Source organism: Monodon monoceros, unplaced genomic scaffold (assembly GCF_005190385.1).
Source record: "Monodon monoceros isolate NGI ecotype Baffin Bay Population unplaced genomic scaffold, NGI_Narwhal_1 Super_Scaffold_5, whole genome shotgun sequence".
Lineage (NCBI taxonomy): Eukaryota > Metazoa > Chordata > Mammalia > Artiodactyla > Monodontidae > Monodon > Monodon monoceros.
This window is the reverse complement of record NW_021703782.1, coordinates 48546825-48569033: the sequence shown is the minus strand read 5'-3', so window position 1 is coordinate 48569033 and position 22209 is coordinate 48546825. Positions and strand designations below refer to the sequence as shown.

Genomic DNA, 22209 nt, shown 5'->3' with positions numbered 1-22209 from the left:
CAATCCAAATTCCTCCTCTGGTTAAGATGTTCAATAGCTTTGAGATAGAAAAATGTAAAGCTATTTTCAGGGGAAAAAAATTAAAATCAGTTTGAATGGTATCCAAGTAGAACCTTCATTTCAAATAAACCTTTTATTCACATTCCTTAAAAATTCTGTAAATGAGATTTTCCTCATATTGGATAAGCAAGCCATTGAATCCTTATAAAAGGAGGGTAGATTAAAAGTGTTTATGGAACAATAAAAACTTTTTTTCTTTATGATCAGAAGAGCATGTTATTTGCTCAGAAAAAATATCTAAGAAACTTCTTAAATTCTTAGTGATTTTTTAAAATTTAGGTATTTTCAATTCTTATTTATTTCTATAAAGTGATACTATCAGAACTCAAAGTTTGAAATCCATCACTATATTCTTTTTTAATATTTGAATTTTATTTTATTTTTTTATACAGCAGGTTCTTATTAGTCATCAGTTTTATACACATCAGTGTATACATGTCAATCCCAATCGCTCAATTCATCCCACCACCACCACCACCCTGCGGCTTTCCCCACTTGGTGTCCATACGTTTGTTCTCTACATCTGTGTCTCAACTTCTGCCCTGCAAACCGGTTAATCTGTACCACTTTTCTAGGTTCTACATACATGCGTTAATATACGATATTTGTTTTTCTCTTTCTGACTTACTTCACTCTGTATGACAGTCTCTAGATCCATCCACATCTCAACAGCTGACCCAATTTCATTCCGTTTTATGCCTAAATAATATTCCCTTGTATATATGTACCACATCTTCTTTATCCATTCGTCTGTCGATGGGCATTTAGGTTGCTTCCATGACCTGGCTATTGTAAATAGTGCTGCAATGAACATTGGGGTGCATGTGTCTTTTTGAATTATGGTTTTCTCAGGGTATATGCCCAGTAGTGGGATTGCTGGATCATATGGTAATTCTATTTTTAGCTTTTTAAGGAACCTCCATACTGTTCTCCATAGTGGCTGTATCAATTTACATTCCCACCAACAGTGTAAGAGGGTTCCCTTTTCTCCACATCCTCTCCAGCATTTGTTGTTTGTAGATTTTCTGATGATGCCCATTCTGACTGGTGTGAGGTGATACCTCATTGTAGTTTTGATTTGCATTTCTCTAATAATTAGTGATGTTGAGCAGCTTTTCATGTGCTTCTTGGCCATCTGTATGTCTTCTTTGGAGAAATGTCTATTTAGGTCTTCTGCCCATTTTTGGATTGGGTTGTTTGTTTTTTTAATATTGAGCTGCATGAGCTGCTTGTATATTTTGGAGATTAATCCTTTGTCCATTGATTTGTTTGCAAATATTTTCTCCCATTCTGAGAGCTGTCTTTTCGTCTTGTTTATGGTTTCCTTTGCTGTGTGAAAGCTTTTAAGTTTCATTCGGTCCCATTTGTTTATTTTTGTTTTCATTTCCATTACTCTAGGAGGTGGATCAAAAAAGATCTTGCTGTGATTTATGTCAAAGAGTGTTCTTCCTATGTTTTCCTCTAAGAGTTTTATAGTCTTACATTTAGGTCTCTAATCAATTTTGAGTTTATTTTTGTGTATGGTGTTAGGGAGTGTCCTAATTTCATTCTTTTACATGTAGCTGTCCAGTTTTCCCAGCACCACTTATTGAAGAGACTGTCTTTTCTCCATTGTATATCCTTGCCTCCTTTGCCATAGATTAGTTGACCATAGGTGCGTGGGTTTATCTCTGGGCTTTCTATCTTGTTCCATTGACCTGTGTTTCTGTTTTTGTGACAGTACCATATTGTCTTGATTACTGTACCTTTGTAGTATAGTCTGCAGTCAGGGAGTCTGATTCCTCCAGCTCCGATTTTTTCCCTCAAGGCTGCTTTTGCTATTCGGGGTATTTTGTGTCTCCAATCTAAAAAAATTTTAAGATTTTTAGTTCTAGTTCTGTAGAAAATGCCATTGGTAATTTGATAGGGATTGCATTGAATCTGTAGATTGCTTTGGGTAGTGTAGTCATTTTCACAATATTGATTCTTTCAATCCAAGAACATGGTATATATCTCTCCATCTGTTGGTATCACCTTTAATTTCTTTCATCAGTGTCTTATAGTTTTCCGCATACAGGTCTTTTGTCTCCCTAGGTAGGTTTATGCCTAGGTATTTTATTCTTTTTGTTGCAACGGTAAATGAGAGTGTTTCCTTAATTTCTCTTTCAGATTTATCATCATCAGTGTACAGGAATGCAAGAGACTTCTGTGCATTAATTTTGTATCCTGCAACTTTACCAAATTCATTGATTAGCTCTAGTAGTTTTCTGGTGGCATCTTTAGTATTCTCTATGTATAGTATCATGTCATCTGCAAACAGTGACAGTTTTACTTCTTCTTTTCCAATTTGTATTCCTTTTATTTGTTTTTCTTCTCTGATTGCCATGGCTAGGACTTCCAAAACTATGTTGGATAATAGTGGTGAGAGCGGACATCCTTGTCTTGTTCCTGATCTTAGAGGAAATGCTTTCAGTTTTTCACCGTTGAGAATGATGTTTGCTGTGGGTTTGTTGTATATGGCCTTTATTGTGTTGAGGTAGATTCCCTCTATGCCCACTTTCTGGAGAGTTTTTATCATAAATGGGTGTTGAATTTTGTCAAAAGCTTTTTCTGCATCTATTGAGATGATCATATGGTTTTTATTCTTCAGTTTGTTAATATGGTGTATCACATTGATTGATTTGTGTATATTGAAGAATCCTTGCATCCCTGGGATAAATCCCACTTGATCATGGTGTATGATCCTTTTAATGTGTTGTTGGATTCTGTTTGCTAGTATTTTGTTGAGGATTCTTGCATCTATATTCATCAGTGATATTGGTCTTTACTTTTCCTTTTTAATAGTATTTTTGTCTGGTTTTGGTATCAGGGTTATGGTGGCCTCATAGAATGTGTTTGTGAGTGTTCCTTCCTCTGCAGTTTTTTGGAAGAGTTTGAGAAGGATTGGTGTTAGCTGTTCTCTAAATGTTTGATAGAATTCACCTGTGAAGCCATCTGGTCCTGGACTTCTGTTTGTTGGAAGATTTTTAATCACAGTTTCAATTTCATTACTTGTGATTGGTCTGTTCATATTTTCTATTTCTTCCTGGTTCAGTCTTGGAAGGTATCCCTTTTTAAGAATTTGTCCATTTCTTCCAGGTTGTCCATTTTATTGGCATAGAGTTGCTTGTAGTAGTCTCTTAGGATGCTTTGTATTTCTGCGGTGCCTGTTGTAACTTCCCTAGGTCTGAAGTGGTCTCTTGTAGACAGCATATATATGGGTCTTGTTTTTGTATCCCTTCAGCGAACCTGTGTCTTTTGGTTGGAGCATTTAATCCATTCACGTTTAAGGTAATTATTGATATGTATGTTCCTGTGAATAGTTTCTTAATTGTTTTGGGTTTGTTTTTGTAGGTCCTTTCCTTCTCTTGTGTTTCCCACTTAGAGAAGTTCCTTTAGCATTTGTTGTAGAGCTGGTTTGGTGGTGCTGAATTCTCGTAGCTTTTGCTTGTCTGTAAAGCCTTTGATTTCTCCATCGAATCTGAATGAGATCCTTTCCGGGTAGAGTAATCTTGGTTGTAGGTTCTTCCCTTTCATCACTTTAGGTATATCATGCCACTCCCTTCTGGCTTGTAGAGTTTCTGCTGAGAAATCAGCTGTTAACCTTATGGGAGTTCCCTTGTATGTTGTTATTTTTCCCTTGCTGCTTTCAATAATTTTTCTTTGTTTTTAATTTTTGCCAGTTTGATTACTATGTGTCTCTGTTTGTTTCTCCTTGGATTTATCCTGTATGGGACTTGCTGCACTTCCTAGACTTGGGTGACTATTTCCTTTCCCATGTTAGGGAAGTTTTTGACTATAATCTCTTCAAATATTTTCTCTGGTCCTTTCTCTCTCTCTTCTCCTTCTGGGACCCCTATAATGTGAAAGTTGCTGCGTTTAATGTTGTCCCAGAGAGCTCTTAGGCTGTCTTCATTTCTTTTCATTCTTTTTTCTTTATTCTGTGCCACAGCAGTGAATTCCACCATTTGTCTTCCAGGTCACTTATCCGTTCCTTTGCTTCACTTATTCTGTTATTGATACCTTCTAGTGTAGTTCTCATTTCAGTTATTGTATTGTTCATCTCTGTTTGTTTGTTCTTTAGGTCTTTGTTAAACATTTCTTGCATCTTCTCGATCTTTGCCTCCATTCATTTTCTGAGGTCCTGGATCATCTTCACTATCATTATTCTGAATTCTTTTTTGGGAAGGTTGCCTATCTCCACTTCATTTAGTTGTTTTCTGGGGTTTTATCTTTTTCGTTCATCTGGTACATAGTCCTCTGCCTTTTCATCTTGTCTGTCTTTCTGTGAATGTCGTTTTTGTTTCACAGGCTTCAGGATTGCAGTTCTTCTTGCTTCTGCTGTCTGCCCTCCGGTGGATGAGGCTATCTAAGAGGCTTGTGCAAGTTTCCTGATGGGAGGGACTGGTGGTGGGTAGAACTGACTGTTGCTCTGGTGGGCAGAGCTCAGTAAAACTTTAATCTTCTTGACTGCTGATGTGTGGGGCTGGGTTCCCTCCCTGTTGGTTGTTTGGCCTGAGGCAATGCAACACTGGAGCCTACCTGGGCTCTTTGGTGGGGCTAATGGTGACTCTGGGAGGGCTCATGCCAAGGAGTACTTCCCAGAACTTCTGCAGACAGTGTCCTTGTCCCCACGGTGAGCCACAGCCACACAGCCACCCTCCACCTCTGCAGGAGACCCTCCAACACTAGCAGGTAGGTCTGGTTCAGTCTCTTCTGTGGTTACTGCTCCTTCCCCTGGGTCCCAATGTGCCCACTACTCTGTGTGTGTCCTCCAAGAGTGGAGTCTGTGTTTTCCCCAGTCCTGTCGAAGTCCTGCAATCAAATCCCACTGGCCTTCAAAGTCTGATTCTCTAGGAATTCCTCCTCCCGTTGCCAGACCCCCAGGTTGGGAAGCCTGACGTGGGGCTCAGAACCTTCACTCCAGTGGGTGGACTTCTGTGGTATAAGTGTTCTCCAGTTTTTGAGTCACCCACCCAGCAGTTAAGGGATTTGATTTTACTGTGATTGCGCCCCTCCTGCCATCTCATTGTGGCTTCTCCTTTGTCTTTGGATGTGGGGTATCTTTTTTGGTGAGTTCCAGCAGCTAGTTGTGATTCTGGTCTTCTTACAAGAGGGAGTGAGAGCACGTCCTTCTACTCCGCCATCTCGGTTCAGGCTGAGAGGATCACTTTATTGTTCATGAACAATATTTTTTTTTTTTACATCATCCTGAAATGAAACAATAATCAAAAAGAATACCTAATTATTCCTTTACCATGCATTTATTACCTGCTCTGTGCTATGTACTTTGCCAAGTTCTAAGGATGTTGTAGTAAGAATAATAACAACAACAGCCAGTATTTATTGAATGCTTACTATGTGCCAGCCACTGTGCTGAGCACTTTATGTATATTACTAATTTAATCCTAATTGTCCTGTCTAAGGTGTGTTGTTATCTCCTCCTTTCAGAGGAAGAAACTACCAGTGTAGAGTCCAAGATTTGAACCTAGGCAGTGTGAACCCAAAGTCCTCACTCTTAAGCATTGTATTATATTACACCCCAATAGGATGAGATAAGAGACCTTCTGTCAGGGATCTGAAGGGTTTTGTGAGAAGACAGACATATACATGAATACTTGTAATGAATTGTGATAAGTCATAATAAAGAAGTCCAAGTGAGAAGTGAGAATCACCTGTGTGAGGGTAGTAACAGTGGAGATGGAGAAGGATTAGGCTGTGGCCAGATATAGATGGAAACCTTGACAGGACTTAATGAATAAAATGGATGCTGGATGGTTTCCTAATTGCCCAGCAATTCAGTTAGGATCTATCCCTGCCTTGAGCTTCTGGTAAGAAGTGAGCAGTGTTCAAAACAACAAGTAAGCATTTTATGTAGAGAAAGATTTCCTTCAATTTGAAGGCATGTCACAGAAACACTGCTACTTACAGACTTGACTCCAGAAGCTTCGAGAGTCATCTCAGACTCATATAGGATGGCAAAGCATACTTGAACTCTACTTTGCCTGGTGTAAAGTGGTGGTAAATCTCTACTAGCATTAGTTCATGGTGCTGGAGGCTAGAATTCCCATTCCTTTAATTAGATTTTCAGATTTGATTACTGATAGGATACTTGGAATTGAAATTGTAACTTTATCTTGGTAATAGGTACAAGAATCTGCATTTGGATGTCAATAATGAAGGGTCCTATCATAAAGTGACATTTTTTGGTGGCCTCTTCATCACATGGCTTAATAAATGCAGGAAACCAAAGGAGGTACAATTTATATTACTTTTCTTTTTCTTTACGTAACATTAAAAAAATAATTTTCAGATCTCCAGAGTGCAAATAAGTGAAAACTGATTATATGCTTAGGTCTGAATGTATTGGGAGATGAGAGAAAATGTGTAAATTATTCAGATCATTTTTCAAAATAAGTATAAGAGTTTTTATTGCTTAGCCAAACGTATTTTCAAGTACAACGTATTTCATCAGAAAGGCTAAGTAGCATGACAAAAATTTATAGAAAAATTGTTGAGCTTGTCAAGAAAGTATATTTTTATGAGCAAAGGCTAAATTCCATACTCCTGAATTGTGCCTAGACCTTTCTGCTCTTACCTGTCAAATGCTTTTTCTATCCCAGGTCATCTTTATACAATCCTATTATTTGTGATATAGTGGAAAAACAACCGTAAATTGATGGCTAGTCGAAATTAAGTTTCGATAACCTACCAATCATATCTTCCTCTCAGAAGGGCCTAAGGAACTGATTTGAAATTTAACTTTAGTCATCTAGAGGCCTGTTTTTGAGCAGCTTAGCGCATCACTGTAATATTTCCGAGATTCCCGTCCAATTCAATAGATGGAATGACTAAACTGTAGTCCTCCTAGTTCTGAGCTCACGAGCAAGAAGAAAGTAGTTAACCATCTTGCTGTATGTGAGCAGTGCGAGGGCAGGCAGACACTGTGCACCTTGACCACCTATTATGAAGCTTTTTGCTGCCATGTCAAGTGAAAGCGAGCTAATTGGGTGAAGCTGTGGAGCATGTTAGGGGCCTGGTAGAGGGTTGCTGTCTGACAGCTGAATGTCAGCAAGAGCCAGTCAAGTGTAGCTGAGAGACAGAGACCTGTCACAAAGTTCCCGCAGACTGCAGCACAGTTAGGGAGCTGAAATACGGTTCCGTCTCACTTTCTCCCTCATTGCATCCAAGCACCTTAAAAGATTTTCCACTGTATGTGTCAACTCTTGTTCTCTAAGCTGTTTCCCGGAACTGTCCTGCATTCAAATGATTGAACAAAAGATGCTAATGTTTAGCAAAGTGAATGTAAATTCCCTCTTTTCCCCTTTTCTGCCCAAGCAGATAGACATTCAACTCAAAGGAAACTTTGAAGGTTTACATCAAACAATTAGATTGCCTCCAAAGTTAGCTGATAATAGAATCTTTTTCTCAAGAGAGTATAAAAATTGAAAATTAAAGCAAGAGGATAAGCAATGCATTTTTCTCTGATATAGAAAACCTAGCTCAAGAGAGCTAGAATTCTGGCCTGGGTGTCTTGTGAATGGACACTTGCCAAGGTAACTTGTCCTCTTGTCTTTTTGTCCCAGGCTTCTTTCCTTCATTTTCAGAGCGGCCTAAGGTGAAATGCCATAATGACACTCACCAGAAAGTTGGGAAAGATAAACACAGAAAGGAACAGTGAGGTTCCTTCTGAAACTTTAGACACTTTAGAAAGGAGAAATCGGAGAAAGTTAGAATTAAAGAATGAAAATGAAACTTTGTGAAGTAAAAATATTTTTCAGAGAGAGAAAAGTTTTATATCAAAACATGCCCTCCTGTTGGCTTTCTTTGGAATTAGAAGCAGTCCATTTGGTGAACAATAAGCAAACGTACGGCGTGCCTGCGATGTGCCGGTCACTAGTCAAGCCACTGATAATACACAAACAAACAAACAAACAAACTAGCCTATGCCTCCAAGGAAGGGACACTCCAAGGCAGCACTGACCATTAGGACTTACTGTGATGGTGGAGACATGGCTTTCGAGCATGTGGAGGGCAGCTAGTGTGACTGAGGAGCTCTAATTTTTAATTTTACATTAAATTAAATTTTAATTAATTTAAAATTAAACAGTTACATGTGGCCAGTGGCTACTGTGTTAAACACCACAAGTTAAGCAAACAGCATATTGTGACGCTGTGCTATTATAAAAGCAGTATGTGTGGGATGTTTCCATAGTGCAGAGAAGGGGCAGGTAACCCAAATGTGGGGGGTTAGAAGGCAGGGGGAGTTTGAGGGCAAGGTGATACCTGAGGTGAGCTGTGAAAACTGTCAAAGCCTGACGAAGAAGTCTCCTTTTAACTAGAAAAAGCAGTGTGAAGCAAAGTCTCTGAGATAGGAGAAGGCAGGGCTTTCTTCAGGATCAGTGTTTTGATTAGTACTAGGGGGCAAAGGTGTCTTATGAGAAATTGCCTTAATGCAATGGTAGCCACTGAGTACTCTACCAAGCAGGTTACCCCAGAGGTCGCAGAGCAGGAGGTCTCACAGACGGAATTAGGCTCCTCAGATCACATGGTTTCAATCTGTCGATGGAACACGCAGTAAGAAGTGGAAGGTAGGCAGCCAGCAGGGAGACAGACCATACTCCCTGATGCCTTGCTTTTATGGTGTTCATATGACCTCTCTCTCGGCCACATTAGCCTTCTCCATTCTTTGTGAGGTTATGAGGACCAGGGTGGAGGTTTGAGAAACGGGGATTGGGGGACCGAAGGTGCCTGGGACCACTTATCCACACTTGCCTCGACAAATACTCCTGGCCAATCGCTGTAGCTTGCCACTTAGGTAGCTGGACAGCTTTGGGTTTTATCTGCAGTTCTGGGGGCAGTTTGAGGATGACGTTAGCCTGGAGGTGACCCATCTCTCCCTCTTTCCTTCCCTTTCTATCTGTTAGTAGCCTGTCCTACAGGGTACTAATTTACAATCTCTTCCTATCGTGTGGATTCTGCCTCTGCCTGACACTACCGGCTGATTCATTCTCTGTGCTTAACACTTATTATGAGTTAACATCTATCCTATTTTTTCTCGTCTTCAAGAGCAACTTTGAATATTCTCAAATAATAAGCATGTATTACAATAACGCAGACATGAAGTAGGAGATAGAGATAAGCCTGAAGGGATGACTTGTTTACAAAAATTAAAAGTGCATTTATAGGCTAGAGAAAGTGACAAGGCACTTAAATAACTGATGAAAAATTTTAGTAAAGAGCTTTGAAACCTATGTCAAAATCACTGTCTTGTGGATACCCTACCCTGAACCTGAGCTGCGTTTCAAAGTCAAGGACCTTGTGAAAAAGTGGTGTGCAGGCTCTTCGGGAGTTAATGTGAGCGAGGGCTTTGGTGACAGTTGAAGGACTAGCAGAGGTTTTGTGGGCACGTGCCCAGAGATGGCGATGGAAATGGAGTGAACGTCTTAGTGCTTCTCCTCCGTGCAGGCCTAGGGACTGACATCTGGAAATAGATGCCTACAGGTGGAAGCTGAAAGAAATGTTTTACGACGGACAGTGTGAGACACTGGGTTCCAGTCAGAGTTGCCACAGTTTTCAGATGACAGAGAAGGAAGGGTGGGTGTAGGGCCAGTGCTGTGTAGAGATGTCACCCGTATGGCACTGTGAGCCCCTCTAATATGTTGGAGGCAGAGCCTGATGGAGGGATTGCAGGCACCCAGCAACTCTTGATGGGGAGGTTGAGGTCATGTGTAAGCAGGTCAGGGAAGAACCAGGGAAATATGACTCATTACTGGGACCTTATTTGTGTCCATGGAACAATGCGTCTGGCAAACTCTCAGTGCCATTGTGCATCAAAACGTAACACTAGGAAAACAGCAGTTGTGTGGTTTTAGAGCATTGAGAAAATTATAAATTAAGGAGAACTGGCTCAGGACACAGGTAGTTAAGGACAGGGTGAATTCTCTAAGGGCAGAGAATTTTTTTGGTATGTAATTCACTGCTGTCCCAGTACCAAGAACAGTGTCTGACACTTTATAGGCACTTGTAGTTAATTATTTGATTTTATTCTTTTAATAGATATCTATTGAAAGAATTAATGAATAGAGCTAATTTAGGGTACTAATGGTGAGTGTGGGTTTAGGTATGCTTTATGCCTTATGCAACCATGGGGAAAGTCTATCATATGGAATTGGTCATGTAGGGAGCAGATTCTTGAGATATAACCTATAGCTATATTATTTTGGAATTTTGTGGTTGCTGCATTATTCTCACAATTCAATAAGATGTTCTCGCTAGAGATGGGTTTGGTTTGAGACTGCTGGAAATGGCCTGGTTCTATCAGAAGTAACATTCCTGTCTGTCATGTAAAGGAAATGTCATTGCCAGCTAAGTGGTTTGTTTTGGAACATACTCCCCAGTGCTTGTTGTGATTTGAAGGCATTCCATACATGTGAACTCCAGATCACATGATTTGTCTTACTTCTGAAGTGCCCCTCTCTCACTGAGAAATAGAGAGGCCACATTCTTTCAACTGAATATAACCAGTCCCTCCAGAAAGGCCCAGCTGTGGCACTCGTCAGAGGGTCAACAGCCCTGGAGAATATAGGACTGATCCCTTGGTGGTCAGTGGGGGAATCAAGACTGTTTGCAACATCTTGTGAAGAATTGCTGGGGATTCTAGGTGTGATATAGTGGAGTAATGAGGGAACATGGTTTAAACCAGCAGTGGAAAGGAGGGGCATGGAAAAAATGGGTTTCAACTTTTAAAATGTGAATTTATTGCTAATTTTGTTGAAATATGTGACTGACAGATACAATGTTATAAGATTTAGGAAAATCGTCTTTCAAACACCTCTAAATTTTAGATGATTTTTCCTTCCTTCTGCCCCCTTTACCTGAGTGCATGCATGGTCAGTAATTCCACTCAGAGAAAAACATGCTGCTAAAAGGTCTAAGTTTATAGCTTCCAGATTTTTACTAATTTTTGACTTTGGATAAAAAGGGCTTATAACTTTAAGAGGAAATTCTTCAGTAATGAAAAAGTGGTCAGCAAACTTTTGCCTAATAGTTCCCAGAGAGAGTGTGACATGTGTACATTTTGACCACAGAAGTTGTAGTTTGGCAGCTGGAAGTGCTATTTGGAGTAAAATGAAGGCACACAAGTTGTTAAGTAGCCACTCTACATAAAGAGCTGCGTTTGTGCAGAGTAGAGGTACAAGTTATTTCATCAAATTATTTGTGTATGTGTAGACTTAATGTCAGGTTGTGGATATGAGTTAGATAACTGAAAATGTTGAAATAACAGAGTGTTCTCAGCTAAATTAAAATCCGATTTTCAAAACTTGCAAAACACTTGGTTCAAAACCTCCCCTCTGAGACCTTTAACAAACCAATTACATTTCATTTTGACCACACAGTTCAGAGTCCTAACTATACTAAAATATGGGTTTCAGTGTATACAAAATTTTAGTCTTTTTTAATGAAGGGTTTTTAGTTACGAAAGTAAGGCATGCTTGTTGTAGATAATTGGAAAATACAGAAGTTTAGGGAAAAAAATTCCTACAATGTCAGTACCTCACAAAAGTATCATATGTGATTTTGCACGTCTCCTTTTCACTCATATAGTCTTGCTCGGGGATGGGCAAAGCACAGCCTGTGGACCAAATGTACTTCCACCTGTTCCTCTATAGCCTGAGAAGTAAGAACAGTTTTTACATTTTTAAATGTTTGAAAAATGAATCAAAAGACGATTAATATCTCACGATGTGAAAAATATGTTAAATTCAAATTTCAGCATTCATAAATGCACTTTTATTGGAACATGGCCAGACTAATTCATTTGCATATATTGTCTATAGTTGCTTTGGGACTACAACAGCAGAGTTTAGTACTTGCAACAGAGAGCATATGGCTTGCAAAGCATAAAATATTTATCTGATCCTTTACAGAAAAAGGCTTCTGACCCCTGGTCAAGCTTAAGCATTTGTCCATGTTATCCAACCGTTTATAACTATAAATTTTACAGCCATATAATACTCCATCAAGTGGCTATAGCTTACTTAAATGTACTTCTGTTGTTGAATATGGGATTATTTCCAATTTTTGTCTGCTATTAATATTAGTAAACTAATCATAAATGGAATTGTTGGGTCAAATGATATTAACTATTTCAAGACAGTTGCCAAGTTATAGTCCAAATGGTTCTATCAATTTATACAATCACTAGCAATTTATGAATGCCTGTTTTATAATGCCTTCATTAACATTTAGTATCATAATTTTTTAAATCGAATTTTGATTGGCAATAAACATCTCATTTTCCTTTACAGTTTTGATTACTATTGGCAGTTACCATTTTTCCCATTTATTTGTTAATCAGCTGTATTTTGACCCCTCTGAACTGCCAGTTCATAGCCTTTGTTCATGATTCAGTAGTTTTAAAGATAAAAAACATGGAAAGAAAATTTTGGGCTTTCAAGGCTTTTTCCTCATAATGCATGCTCAAATTTATTCCCTTTTTCTAAAAATAATTAACAGTTTTCTTGTGATTCCTTTTCCAGAAAGAAAAAAAGATATGTGTATGCATGTATGTGTTTATACCTTTTTTTTTTCTTTGTCACTCCACACAGCTTATGGAATCTTAGTTCCCAGATCAGGGATCGAACCCAGGCCCCCTGCAGTGGAAGCACGGAGTCCTAACCACTGGACTGCCAGGGAATTCCCTATACTTATTTTTTTTTAATGCAAATGGGTTCTTTCTCTTTACACACACACACACACACACACACACACACACACACTGTCTTGAACCTTCTCTTTTCACTTGGACATATTTCTACATCAGTACTTACATATTTACATCAGTTTTGAAAATTGTTACATGATCTGGTTGTATCATACTTCACTTAAATAACACTAAGTTGATGGATACTTTAGTTGCATTTATCAAACGTTTTTCTAAAAAATGCTTCGATGATACATCTGTATGCTCATCTTGGTGAGCTTTTGTGAGTGTAGCCATAGAAAAAATGCCTACCAGTAGAATTGCTGGATCAAGGCAGGTACAATTTAAGTTTTGTCTTCCTGAAAGGTTGCACCAGCGTACAGCCCTGCCTGCGTGGTAGGAACTTGCCTGTTTCCCTCTCTTAGCAGTGGGTATCATCAGACATCTAAATTTTTGGCTATCTGATAGGTGAAAAGTAAGCTTTCATTGTCATGTTTTGTGTTGCATTTCTTTAATTATGAATGAGGTTTAGCTCTTTTTCATATGTTTATTGGTTATTGTATTTCTGCGTCCTCCACCAAACAGCCAATATATATCTGAGGCGGAGGCTGTCAGTGGCTTCCTGATCTCTTTTCTCTTTTCTTTGTAACAAAACCTCTGACTATTACCCAGGCCATTCGGGGTCGGGGGGGAAAGCTACATATTTCAGACCCGCCTGAAACTAAGTTAGCCATATGACTAAGTTCTGGCCAATGGGGTGTAAACAGAAACACTCCAATTTTAGGAAGTGTTTTCAAATGTAAGTGATACCTCCTCCTTTACTCCATCCTTCTTTCTTCTGGCTAGAATGCAGATATAATGGCTGGAACTTGAGCAACCATTTTGGACCCTGAGGTGGAAGCTACGTACTGAGGCTGTGGAGCCCAAGATAGAAGCAGTCTGGATTCCTGGTAGCTTCATATAGCCATATCAGAGAGAAATAAACTTCTATCTGATTAAAGCCACCTACATTTTGAGTTTTCTGTTACAGCTGAACCCAATATTAATAAATACACTGTCCCAAGCCTATTTTCCAATTAGGTTCTTCTTTTTCTTGATTTGCATGAGCCTTTTGTAAATTAAGAAAGTCACTCTATGGCTATCATGTGTGTTGCGTATATTTTTATCAGCTTGTCATTTCAGTTTTGCAATGGCATTTTTCTGTATAGTGTGCTTAAGTTTTTATTTATTCAATTTTGTCCCTTTTTTGTATACTTGAGTATATGGCTATATTTACATTTCAAATTCTCTCTGTGTTTGTTTGAAAAGATACATTCTTAAGATACAGGGGGAGAATGGTCTCTTTTGCATTTTCTGTCCATTTCTGGCATTCTCTACCGTCAGGTATACCAGAATTGTCAGGAAAGGAGCAGACTGGGAGCACAGGGGTGTGAAGGAAAGTAGGAAAAGAAAGAACAAAAGCCATCTGGGAAAATTCTTTGACTATTTTTTCCAACCTCAATCATGTCAGGAAATCTAAACATCTAAGAGAAGAAAATGGGAATCGTTATCTTGTCAGGCATAAGACACCTTTAAAGTAATTTAAAAATAAAGTTTAAATGTTCTAATGTAATTTAAAACTTCAGTGCTGAGTTTTATCTCTGAATATAACAACACATAAGCTTCTTTGGTGAAAGGGCTAGAACTTTTATTTTATGTAAATGTCATAAAATCTATCTATTTACTCCGGTACCATGGACATTCAAATGGACTCTGAGAAAATATATTACCAAAAATATAAACATCTACTTTTAATCTCTAGTACAATGTATGTGCTTTTATTTTCCAGTTTCACAGAGATTTGTTGAGCCCTTACTGTCTTTATGAAGCAGCTCTGGATATAAATAAGCCTGAGGCCATGTCTTCTTTGGGTGGCATGATTAAGGTAGTGGCCAAGCATAAGGGGAGAAGAATCATGGATCAAGAATCCTGTCCCTTTTCACCACTGACCAAGCGTCTGTGCAACGTGCAGTAGTTTTTTCCGCTCTTGTGAGCCCTAGTTCTTCGACTGTGAAATGGGGTAATAGTAATACCTTCTCATTGAGTGGCTTTGAGAATTGAGATAAGGCCTATAAAGCTAAACCTAGCACAGCACCTGACATATATGTTCACACATGTTAGCTATAATTAAAAATTTGGAATTTGTTATCACTTGAGAAGAGTAGAAAGAGAGGTGAAGGGAAGCTACTGTATGTTATGCATTTTTGTGTATATTATTTCATTTAATTCTTATAACAACTCCATGAGGGATGATTCTTATGTTATGGATAGGATGCAGGCTCACACAGGTTAAGTAACATGTCTAAGATCACATAGTGAATACATGACAGACTCAAGTTTGGAACCCGAGGCCTCTTCAGTTTCAAAGCCCATATTCTTTCCACTATACTGTGCTACTTTTAATTGCGACATAATGTGTATATACATGAAATAACCAAATATCAAACCAAAACCATGAAGTAATAACATGAGTGGTTTCATTCAGTTAGAAATCTTATTTCCAGATACTCTGCTAAGTGCTAGCAATACAAAATCATGATTCCATTACACTAGGTGCTCTTGTTTTCTGGGGAGATAAAAGTATACAAATAAGTGAAAATAGAAAAATAAATATTCATGAAGGAATGCCAACGTGTGATTGAATATAGCAGCTAACTGTAGTTGGGGAAGGGTGGGGCAAGGATCTGGAAAGGCCTTACAAGGAGGGGAACCTTGACAGAGGCTGAAAGGTGGAGAAGGCATTTACCCCACATAGAGTAGAAGTGTATCCCAGTCAGTGGACAGACCGGAGGCAGGTGTGAACTATGGAACATCATATTTCCTGACTCACAGTTCCATGTAACCGGATTACAGAGTACAAGTGAGGAAATGCTCGATGAGGCTGGACAAGGAAGTAAAGCGCTTGTGAACCAGGCTGCACACAGCTGCAGTGTCACATGGCAAAGGGCATGCCTATAAGGAAGCCTGAAGAATCGAAGCCATAATCCAATTAGTCTACCACATTAACCATGTTGTTGAAAGCTGCAACTGAACCAGTCTGTCCTAAGAGCTTTGGCTGTTGAACCAATGCTGAATGTCTGCTTGAGGACTAAGTTGTTGTGTGAATCGAGTTGATAATTAATGTCTTCTACCTCTCTCTTCTGATTTGCTTCTACCTCCATATTGCCCCTCCTTCTTGATCTCTAGGTACCCAGACCTCTCAGGTTGTTTTCTTCTATCTGGAGACTCCTTTACACTGCTCTGCTGACTGACTCACATATCCCCACCTAGCCTATCTTGTTGTCACTGAGCTAAAGAGCCAGACTGGTCTGTACTAAGATTTAATAACTTAGGGAGAGAGGAATGCATAAAATATTTCTACAGCTTTGGCATTGGTAACTAAAAGTTAGAATTGATAACTACGAGGAATAAATATTTAATGACGTGGTAGCAGGTGTATATATGCATATTAGCAAGTGTATGTGTGTAGATATATTTATCAGGTACATGTATATGTGTGTGTGGATGGATGGAGAGATAGATAGACAGGCAGACATATCTCAGGTACATAACTGAGCATTCCTCAAGAGAAGACTGTATATGTAATTATTGTCAACTCGGTTTGTCTGCATAAACGGCAGCATCCTATGAGGCCAGCACAGCAGAACTGGAAAACAGACAGGTAAAATCTGGTCAACTAACTCGAAGTATTCTGTGTTCTGAGTACTAAGACTCTAGTGGTAAGAACATATTAGGAGCTAAAGTAGAAATGGCGAGGGAGCCTCATTGTAAGGCCCTCTTGTGGGTACTTTGATTCCTTCATCAGTTTATGTAGAGCTGCACACTCTACTTAAAATCAGTCAATAATTTACAGGGCTTAAAACATCATCACGGAGGTCAAAGTAATGAAAAATGTATCAGAATTTAATTGCATATAGCCACATCATCTAAAATGTGGCTAATGTTGTCATCTCTTTGGCTTTTTTTAAGAACCATGGGCAGTAGGTATTCCTTCCCCTTAAGAACGGCCCATCCGTATCCCCTCAAAATCTTAAGAATTATGTTTGGGAACTCTGATTTCTGGGTTAAATTATTCACAAAAGTTAGGTGTTAACCTTATATCATATGTCATCACGGGTTGGAATCATGGTGGACCTGTAGAACTTCAGAGCTGGAAAGAGTCTAGCTCCTCATTTTATAGGCAAGGGAAGTGAGAACTAGGAAGACTGATCCACTTGCCTAAGTGACCCAGCTAGATTATAGCAGAACTGGGAGGGGAAATATAGTCTTCTGATCTCTAGTCTAATACTCTTTCCATCATACTATGTGACTGGCATAATCTCCTTGCAATACTCTTCAGGCATACTAAATCACATCACTCCTCATTTTTTATAATACTAGATTCTAGAAGACTTAACTTGATCATAAATGCTACACAGGAGACAAATGGCTTAGTGTCATTGTTTCAGAATCCTTGGTCTGCAAAGTGGCTTTGATTTATAGATAGTTTATTGAGTCATTATCTTATTATTATACTAATGCTTTATTTATTTTTGTTGTTGAAAAAAACACCCTTAGAAAATGAAGATATTAAAGTCTTGAAAAATGGTTAATGGGCATGTCTAATTACTGTATTTCATAAGATTCTGAAATGCAGAAATTTAGTAGGCACATTTTGTATTGTGAATATATATTTAGCTGATGGACTGTAACAGTTCAAATAGAATCATTTACAGCTTATTGAGTAAATAAAAGTGCCTCTGTAAAGATTCACATGACACCTAGCTTTTATTTAAGGTAACTAATTTCTTTTTAAAAAATTGCTTAAATTTGGATTTACATGAGAGACTACCAGAACACCTCAGCAGTTTAAAAAGTAGCTTAAATGACCACAGATTTAAAATATAACATCAGATGGTGAATATTCACTTTTTAAAAAATAAATGTATTTATTTTATTTATTTAGTTTTGGCTGTGTTGGGTCTTCGTTGCTGCGCGTGGGCTTTCTCTAGTTGCGGCGAGTGGGGGCTACTCTTCGTTGCGGTGTGTGGGCTTCTCATTGCGGTGCTTCTCGTTGCAAAGCACGGGCTCTAGGTGCGCGGGCTTCAGTAGCGGTAGCTTGCAGGCTCTGGAGCACAGGCTCAGTAGTTGTGGCGCACAGCTTAGTTGCTCCGCGGCATGTGGGATCTTCCGGAACCAGCGCTTGAACCTGTGTCCCCTGCGTTGGCAGGTGGATTCTTAACCACTGTGCCACAAGGGAAGCCCTGAATATTAACTTTTAATGGTCTCTGATAAAAAGTTATTTAACTCTCTTTTACTCTTTGTGTTATATTAAAAGTGTTATGATATATTTCTGAATATTATTTGTAACAAGAAAAATAGTTCATATTTACTTGTTATTTTAACATCCTATTTTCAAATCAAGATTTCACCAGAATTTTTGCTGATTTGTTTTTAAGCTATTAAGTGACTTAAAATCAAATTTTATCCTATTTCATGAAAAAGATTATTTTCTAGCAGTGTATGAAGTGTAGGAAATGACCTCAGTACCAGAAAAATAATTGTTTTCATTTACACAAAAGTAAGTCTGTTTACTTGATGGAAGGCCTATCTTTTGAGGGGGTGCAAGTCTTCAAAGAAATCTCTTTTTTAAGTGTTATTTCCCATGTTTAGGACATAAGGTCAGAAGACAGTATGCAAAAAGTGAGACTCTGACTTGAAATACTAGAGAAATACTCAATACCCCATTTCAAGGTTATTTGGTCAAAAATGTTATATTAGATTTTAAAAAATGCTTTCAGACAACATGGTGGAAAATAGACATTTGAAAAAGTAAGATCAGGAAGGGCAAAAGAGGGGCCCCTTTGTAGAGTTCCAAGATCCACTGAATATATTAAGGGGAGATGGGCAGTTAGAGACCTTCCCTGAAGGATGTGTAACGAGTTAGGTTGATGGACTCATAAGAAAAGAAAAGGAAACTTCAAGTACAGAATATAGATTTGAGTAAAATATATATCCATCTATCTAACACTGCAAAACAGGCATGGTTGGTCAGTTTGGCACAGTTGCCTTTCTCTAGTCTAAAGCATCAAGAAGAAAATACTCTCAGAGAGTAGGTGACCTTCCTTGGTCTGATTCTGCACACTCCTCTCTTTTCATATATAGTTTTTTTAGACCAGAACTTGAAGTATTTATAAAGATGTAACAACAAAATTTTGAAGGCTGCCTGACAATATTTTTAATCATAATAAATAGTATGATATCCCCACCATCTCCTGCTCTTCCATTATTCCTCTCACCCCTAAGTCTGGCAGAATCAGTTAGTAGATGGCATTGTAGTCTTTACAGCAGCAAAATCAATCAAGTAATAACACTTCCAATTCAGATACGCAGCTAAAAAAAAATCACCAAAGATGGTTCTAGCAGCAGGAAAAGTGCAGGAATCTACACCTCGAGCCGCTGATGTAATGAGATGCCTCTGTTCTGGTTCTGAACTGATATGCTTAGGCCCAGCATTAAGGTTCTGCAAGTGAAACTTCATCAGTGCTTCTAATCAGGGTCAACACAAGACCTCAGGAGTTCTTTTCCTTCTGCAAGGATAAGCTAAATCCTCTCCTTCTTCATAAAGCCATTCAAGTGGTCATTTTATGTGAGTTTTTTTTTTTAACTTCCAGCGGAACAAGAGATGATTTCCGATGATTTTCTGTAGGCTTGCAGTGGAGTATCAAGAAATCAAAAGAACGGAGATCAAAGAAAATTGCTGAACTAGGTGTTAGATGCAGCCATTGATTTTTCTCCAGTTGTAGTTTTAAAAAAATCCACAAAAATGGTAACACATACAACAGTTGAATTTCTAATACGTTCCTAAAGCCAGAGATAGCTTCCTTCTTGTTTTCACATGTAGAAACGGTTTTGTGTAACATGACATAATAAAGCAGGTCCTTAGAGTTCACGCTATTTTGTTGTCAAAACCATAAGAGAATCTACCAAAAAGATGTTTGTGTGTTTTTTTAAAGAACTCTTCAGTATAAAAAGTGTTTTTTAGTGGAGACACTTATGACTAGCCTTATCTCAGCAACATTTATTTGCTGGGAACATGGAAAACTCTGATATACAATTGACTACTATTTTCCTACTATCTATAAAAGCCATAAAATAACACCTATCTGCTTTACTGGTAAAACTTCATTTATGTTAAAGGTTAACTATTGTTTACTGGTACTACTTAAGGCTTAAATTATAGCTTCAAAAAAATATTCTGTTTTTAAGTACTTAATGAGTGTGTGGGTTTCTTAAGTTTGATTTCCAGTAGTCTCTGGGTAACTGTAATGTTTTAAAATATGTGACAAATTGTTTTCATGTTGCACTCCCATATTTTGATATATGATTTCCAAATACTCGTAACAGAAACAGTCTTTATTAAAACAGGGTGGTGGCAGTATTATTAAAGGTAAAGACAAAAAGTTCATCTCACTGGCATTTTATATGTTGGTGTGCCGTTTTCTATAGGGCACTAGGATTAACTTGTTTTTCTTTGTGCTATGTTGTTCAATTGAATAAGTCAGGCTGATAACTTAAAAAACATAAAGATCCATAGTTCATTTTCTAAGCAGTCTAATCTCCCAATTATATAGCATATGTTATATAGCATAATGAGAAAACATTATTAGCATTGGTTTCTGTCGTTTGCCAGCGGATGGAAGCAGAGGTAAAAATGCCTGATTGCACTGACCTTTGAGTCAATAACTTGATAAAAGTTTTATACCAAGTTTTAGTGTCTAGGCAAACACCTGATGTCCTGACAAGTTTATGATATAGAACAAATGAGGTTCAATCACAACATGGAAAATAATTTCATATTTATGTATCATCATACAGATTATTTAAGTGGCAATTTCCACCCCATTCCATATTGCAGTGATTCTTAGTCCACTTCTCTGTTTATGGTATCAGAGTCTGTTTAAGAGTCTTCAAATCTATGTTTATTATTCTTTTCTTTTTTATATCATAGACAGGATCACGAGACCATTCAAATCTCTCCATTCCTTCAAGAGCTGCTCTTCCTGCTGACACAATTGACGTTGGGGATTTTTTGCCATTGAAAGCTGAACCTGACACAACTTACACTTTCTTAAAGGAGACACTTATAAATCCTGCGCCCCTGTCGTCATCTCACTCCTCTCCAGTGATGATGTCTGCTACTGCCGAGAGACCAGCTCAGATTGGATTATGACTTTATGAAATAAAAAGGATGCAGGAAGAGTTAACAGTACAATTAAAATTGTTTTGAAGGGGGATTTTCTTATCAGTTGAATTTTGTTTCAGCACAAGTGGCCGTGGGTTTTTAAAAATTGTGTGATACCTCGATGTGTACAGGTATCTGTGTCCCTTGAATAATGAAATAACCAACTTTTTTTTCCCTCTAAGTTTTATTTATTATCACAGTTGCTCATTTTTATGTAACATATTTTTAAATGTTAAAGAATGACACATTTTGGGTAATTTCCTTCAGACTTAAAAAAAAAATCAATAAGCCATTTTAGTCTCTATCTATCAAAGTTGTTTCATACTTGTCTGTTTTAAAGCAGGACTGCAATACTTTAATAGGATTGAGAGAGCTATTTGAAATGTATGCCAATGATTCCTGTCATTTCATGGCAGCCCTGCCATGGTTCACTGAGCCCCCTCTTCTCTCTTGTCAGCTCAACTGAAGACAAGCATTTAGTTGCAAACTTTAAGCAGGTTGTGCAAAACAGAAATGATGTGACTGCTTCTCCTCCTGCACAATAATGTCACTCCTGGTCAATGTGAGAAGGTCAGGTTGCTCCTTGTAAAGCTACATGATACCACTTGCCCATTTGAACAAGTTAAGTTAACTGCTGAATCTGGTCCCTGCAGGCACTGAAAACTCATCCTTTTATCAAGCCTGCATTTGATAAGAAAGTAGAGCAGTTGTGCTGGGAAGATGTCTGTGGTGTGTTTAGGCACTTTTTAAGGACAGTTCCCACACCAGTACAGCAGGTAATATATTTTGTATAAGCTGAAAAACTTCAGGGTAATAGCTGTTTTGACCTTCAAAATAGACTCCTTTTTTGTTTGTGTTGTTGGTAGGACCCAAGAGTGACGCCCATCTTTGATGCTGACAGAATTTAAAACAAGGCCATTGCCCTGCATTTTCTGCCTTGTAGCACACAAAAGTAAAATTGTATGTCAGGCCGAGATGTCGGGGAGCTGACAAGATGCCCCAGTGACATTTCAGCTAGAAAGAGCAAGTGTCTTGCAACCAAGTGGTCAAATATCAAATAATAGGTCAAGCAGGAAGGAGCTGAGTTCTAACCACAAAGAGGTTTCTGGTAACTTACTTGACAAGCTTTTGGGTGCTTTGTGGCTTGACAAAGTGATGTTCT

At 38.4% G+C, this 22209-nt stretch overlaps 1 protein-coding gene across 7 annotated transcripts in view; it reads left to right on the top strand.

The window, feature by feature from the left end:
• The window catches only part of CCDC171 (coiled-coil domain containing 171), a 359296-nt gene extending 338083 nt beyond the window's left edge, over nt 1-21213 (top strand). For 5 of the 7 annotated variants that reach the window (XM_029203361.1, XM_029203357.1, XM_029203362.1 and 2 more), the window contains one exon: nt 20814-21213. In XM_029203361.1, coding sequence (XP_029059194.1) covers nt 20814-21035 — 222 coding nt within the window. In that variant the 3' untranslated portion in view covers nt 21036-21213. The remainder of the gene's footprint in view (nt 1-20813) is intronic. The other 2 variants (XM_029203358.1, XM_029203359.1) reach the window with 1 other exon arrangement.
• Nucleotides 21214-22209: the final 996 nt, after the last annotated feature.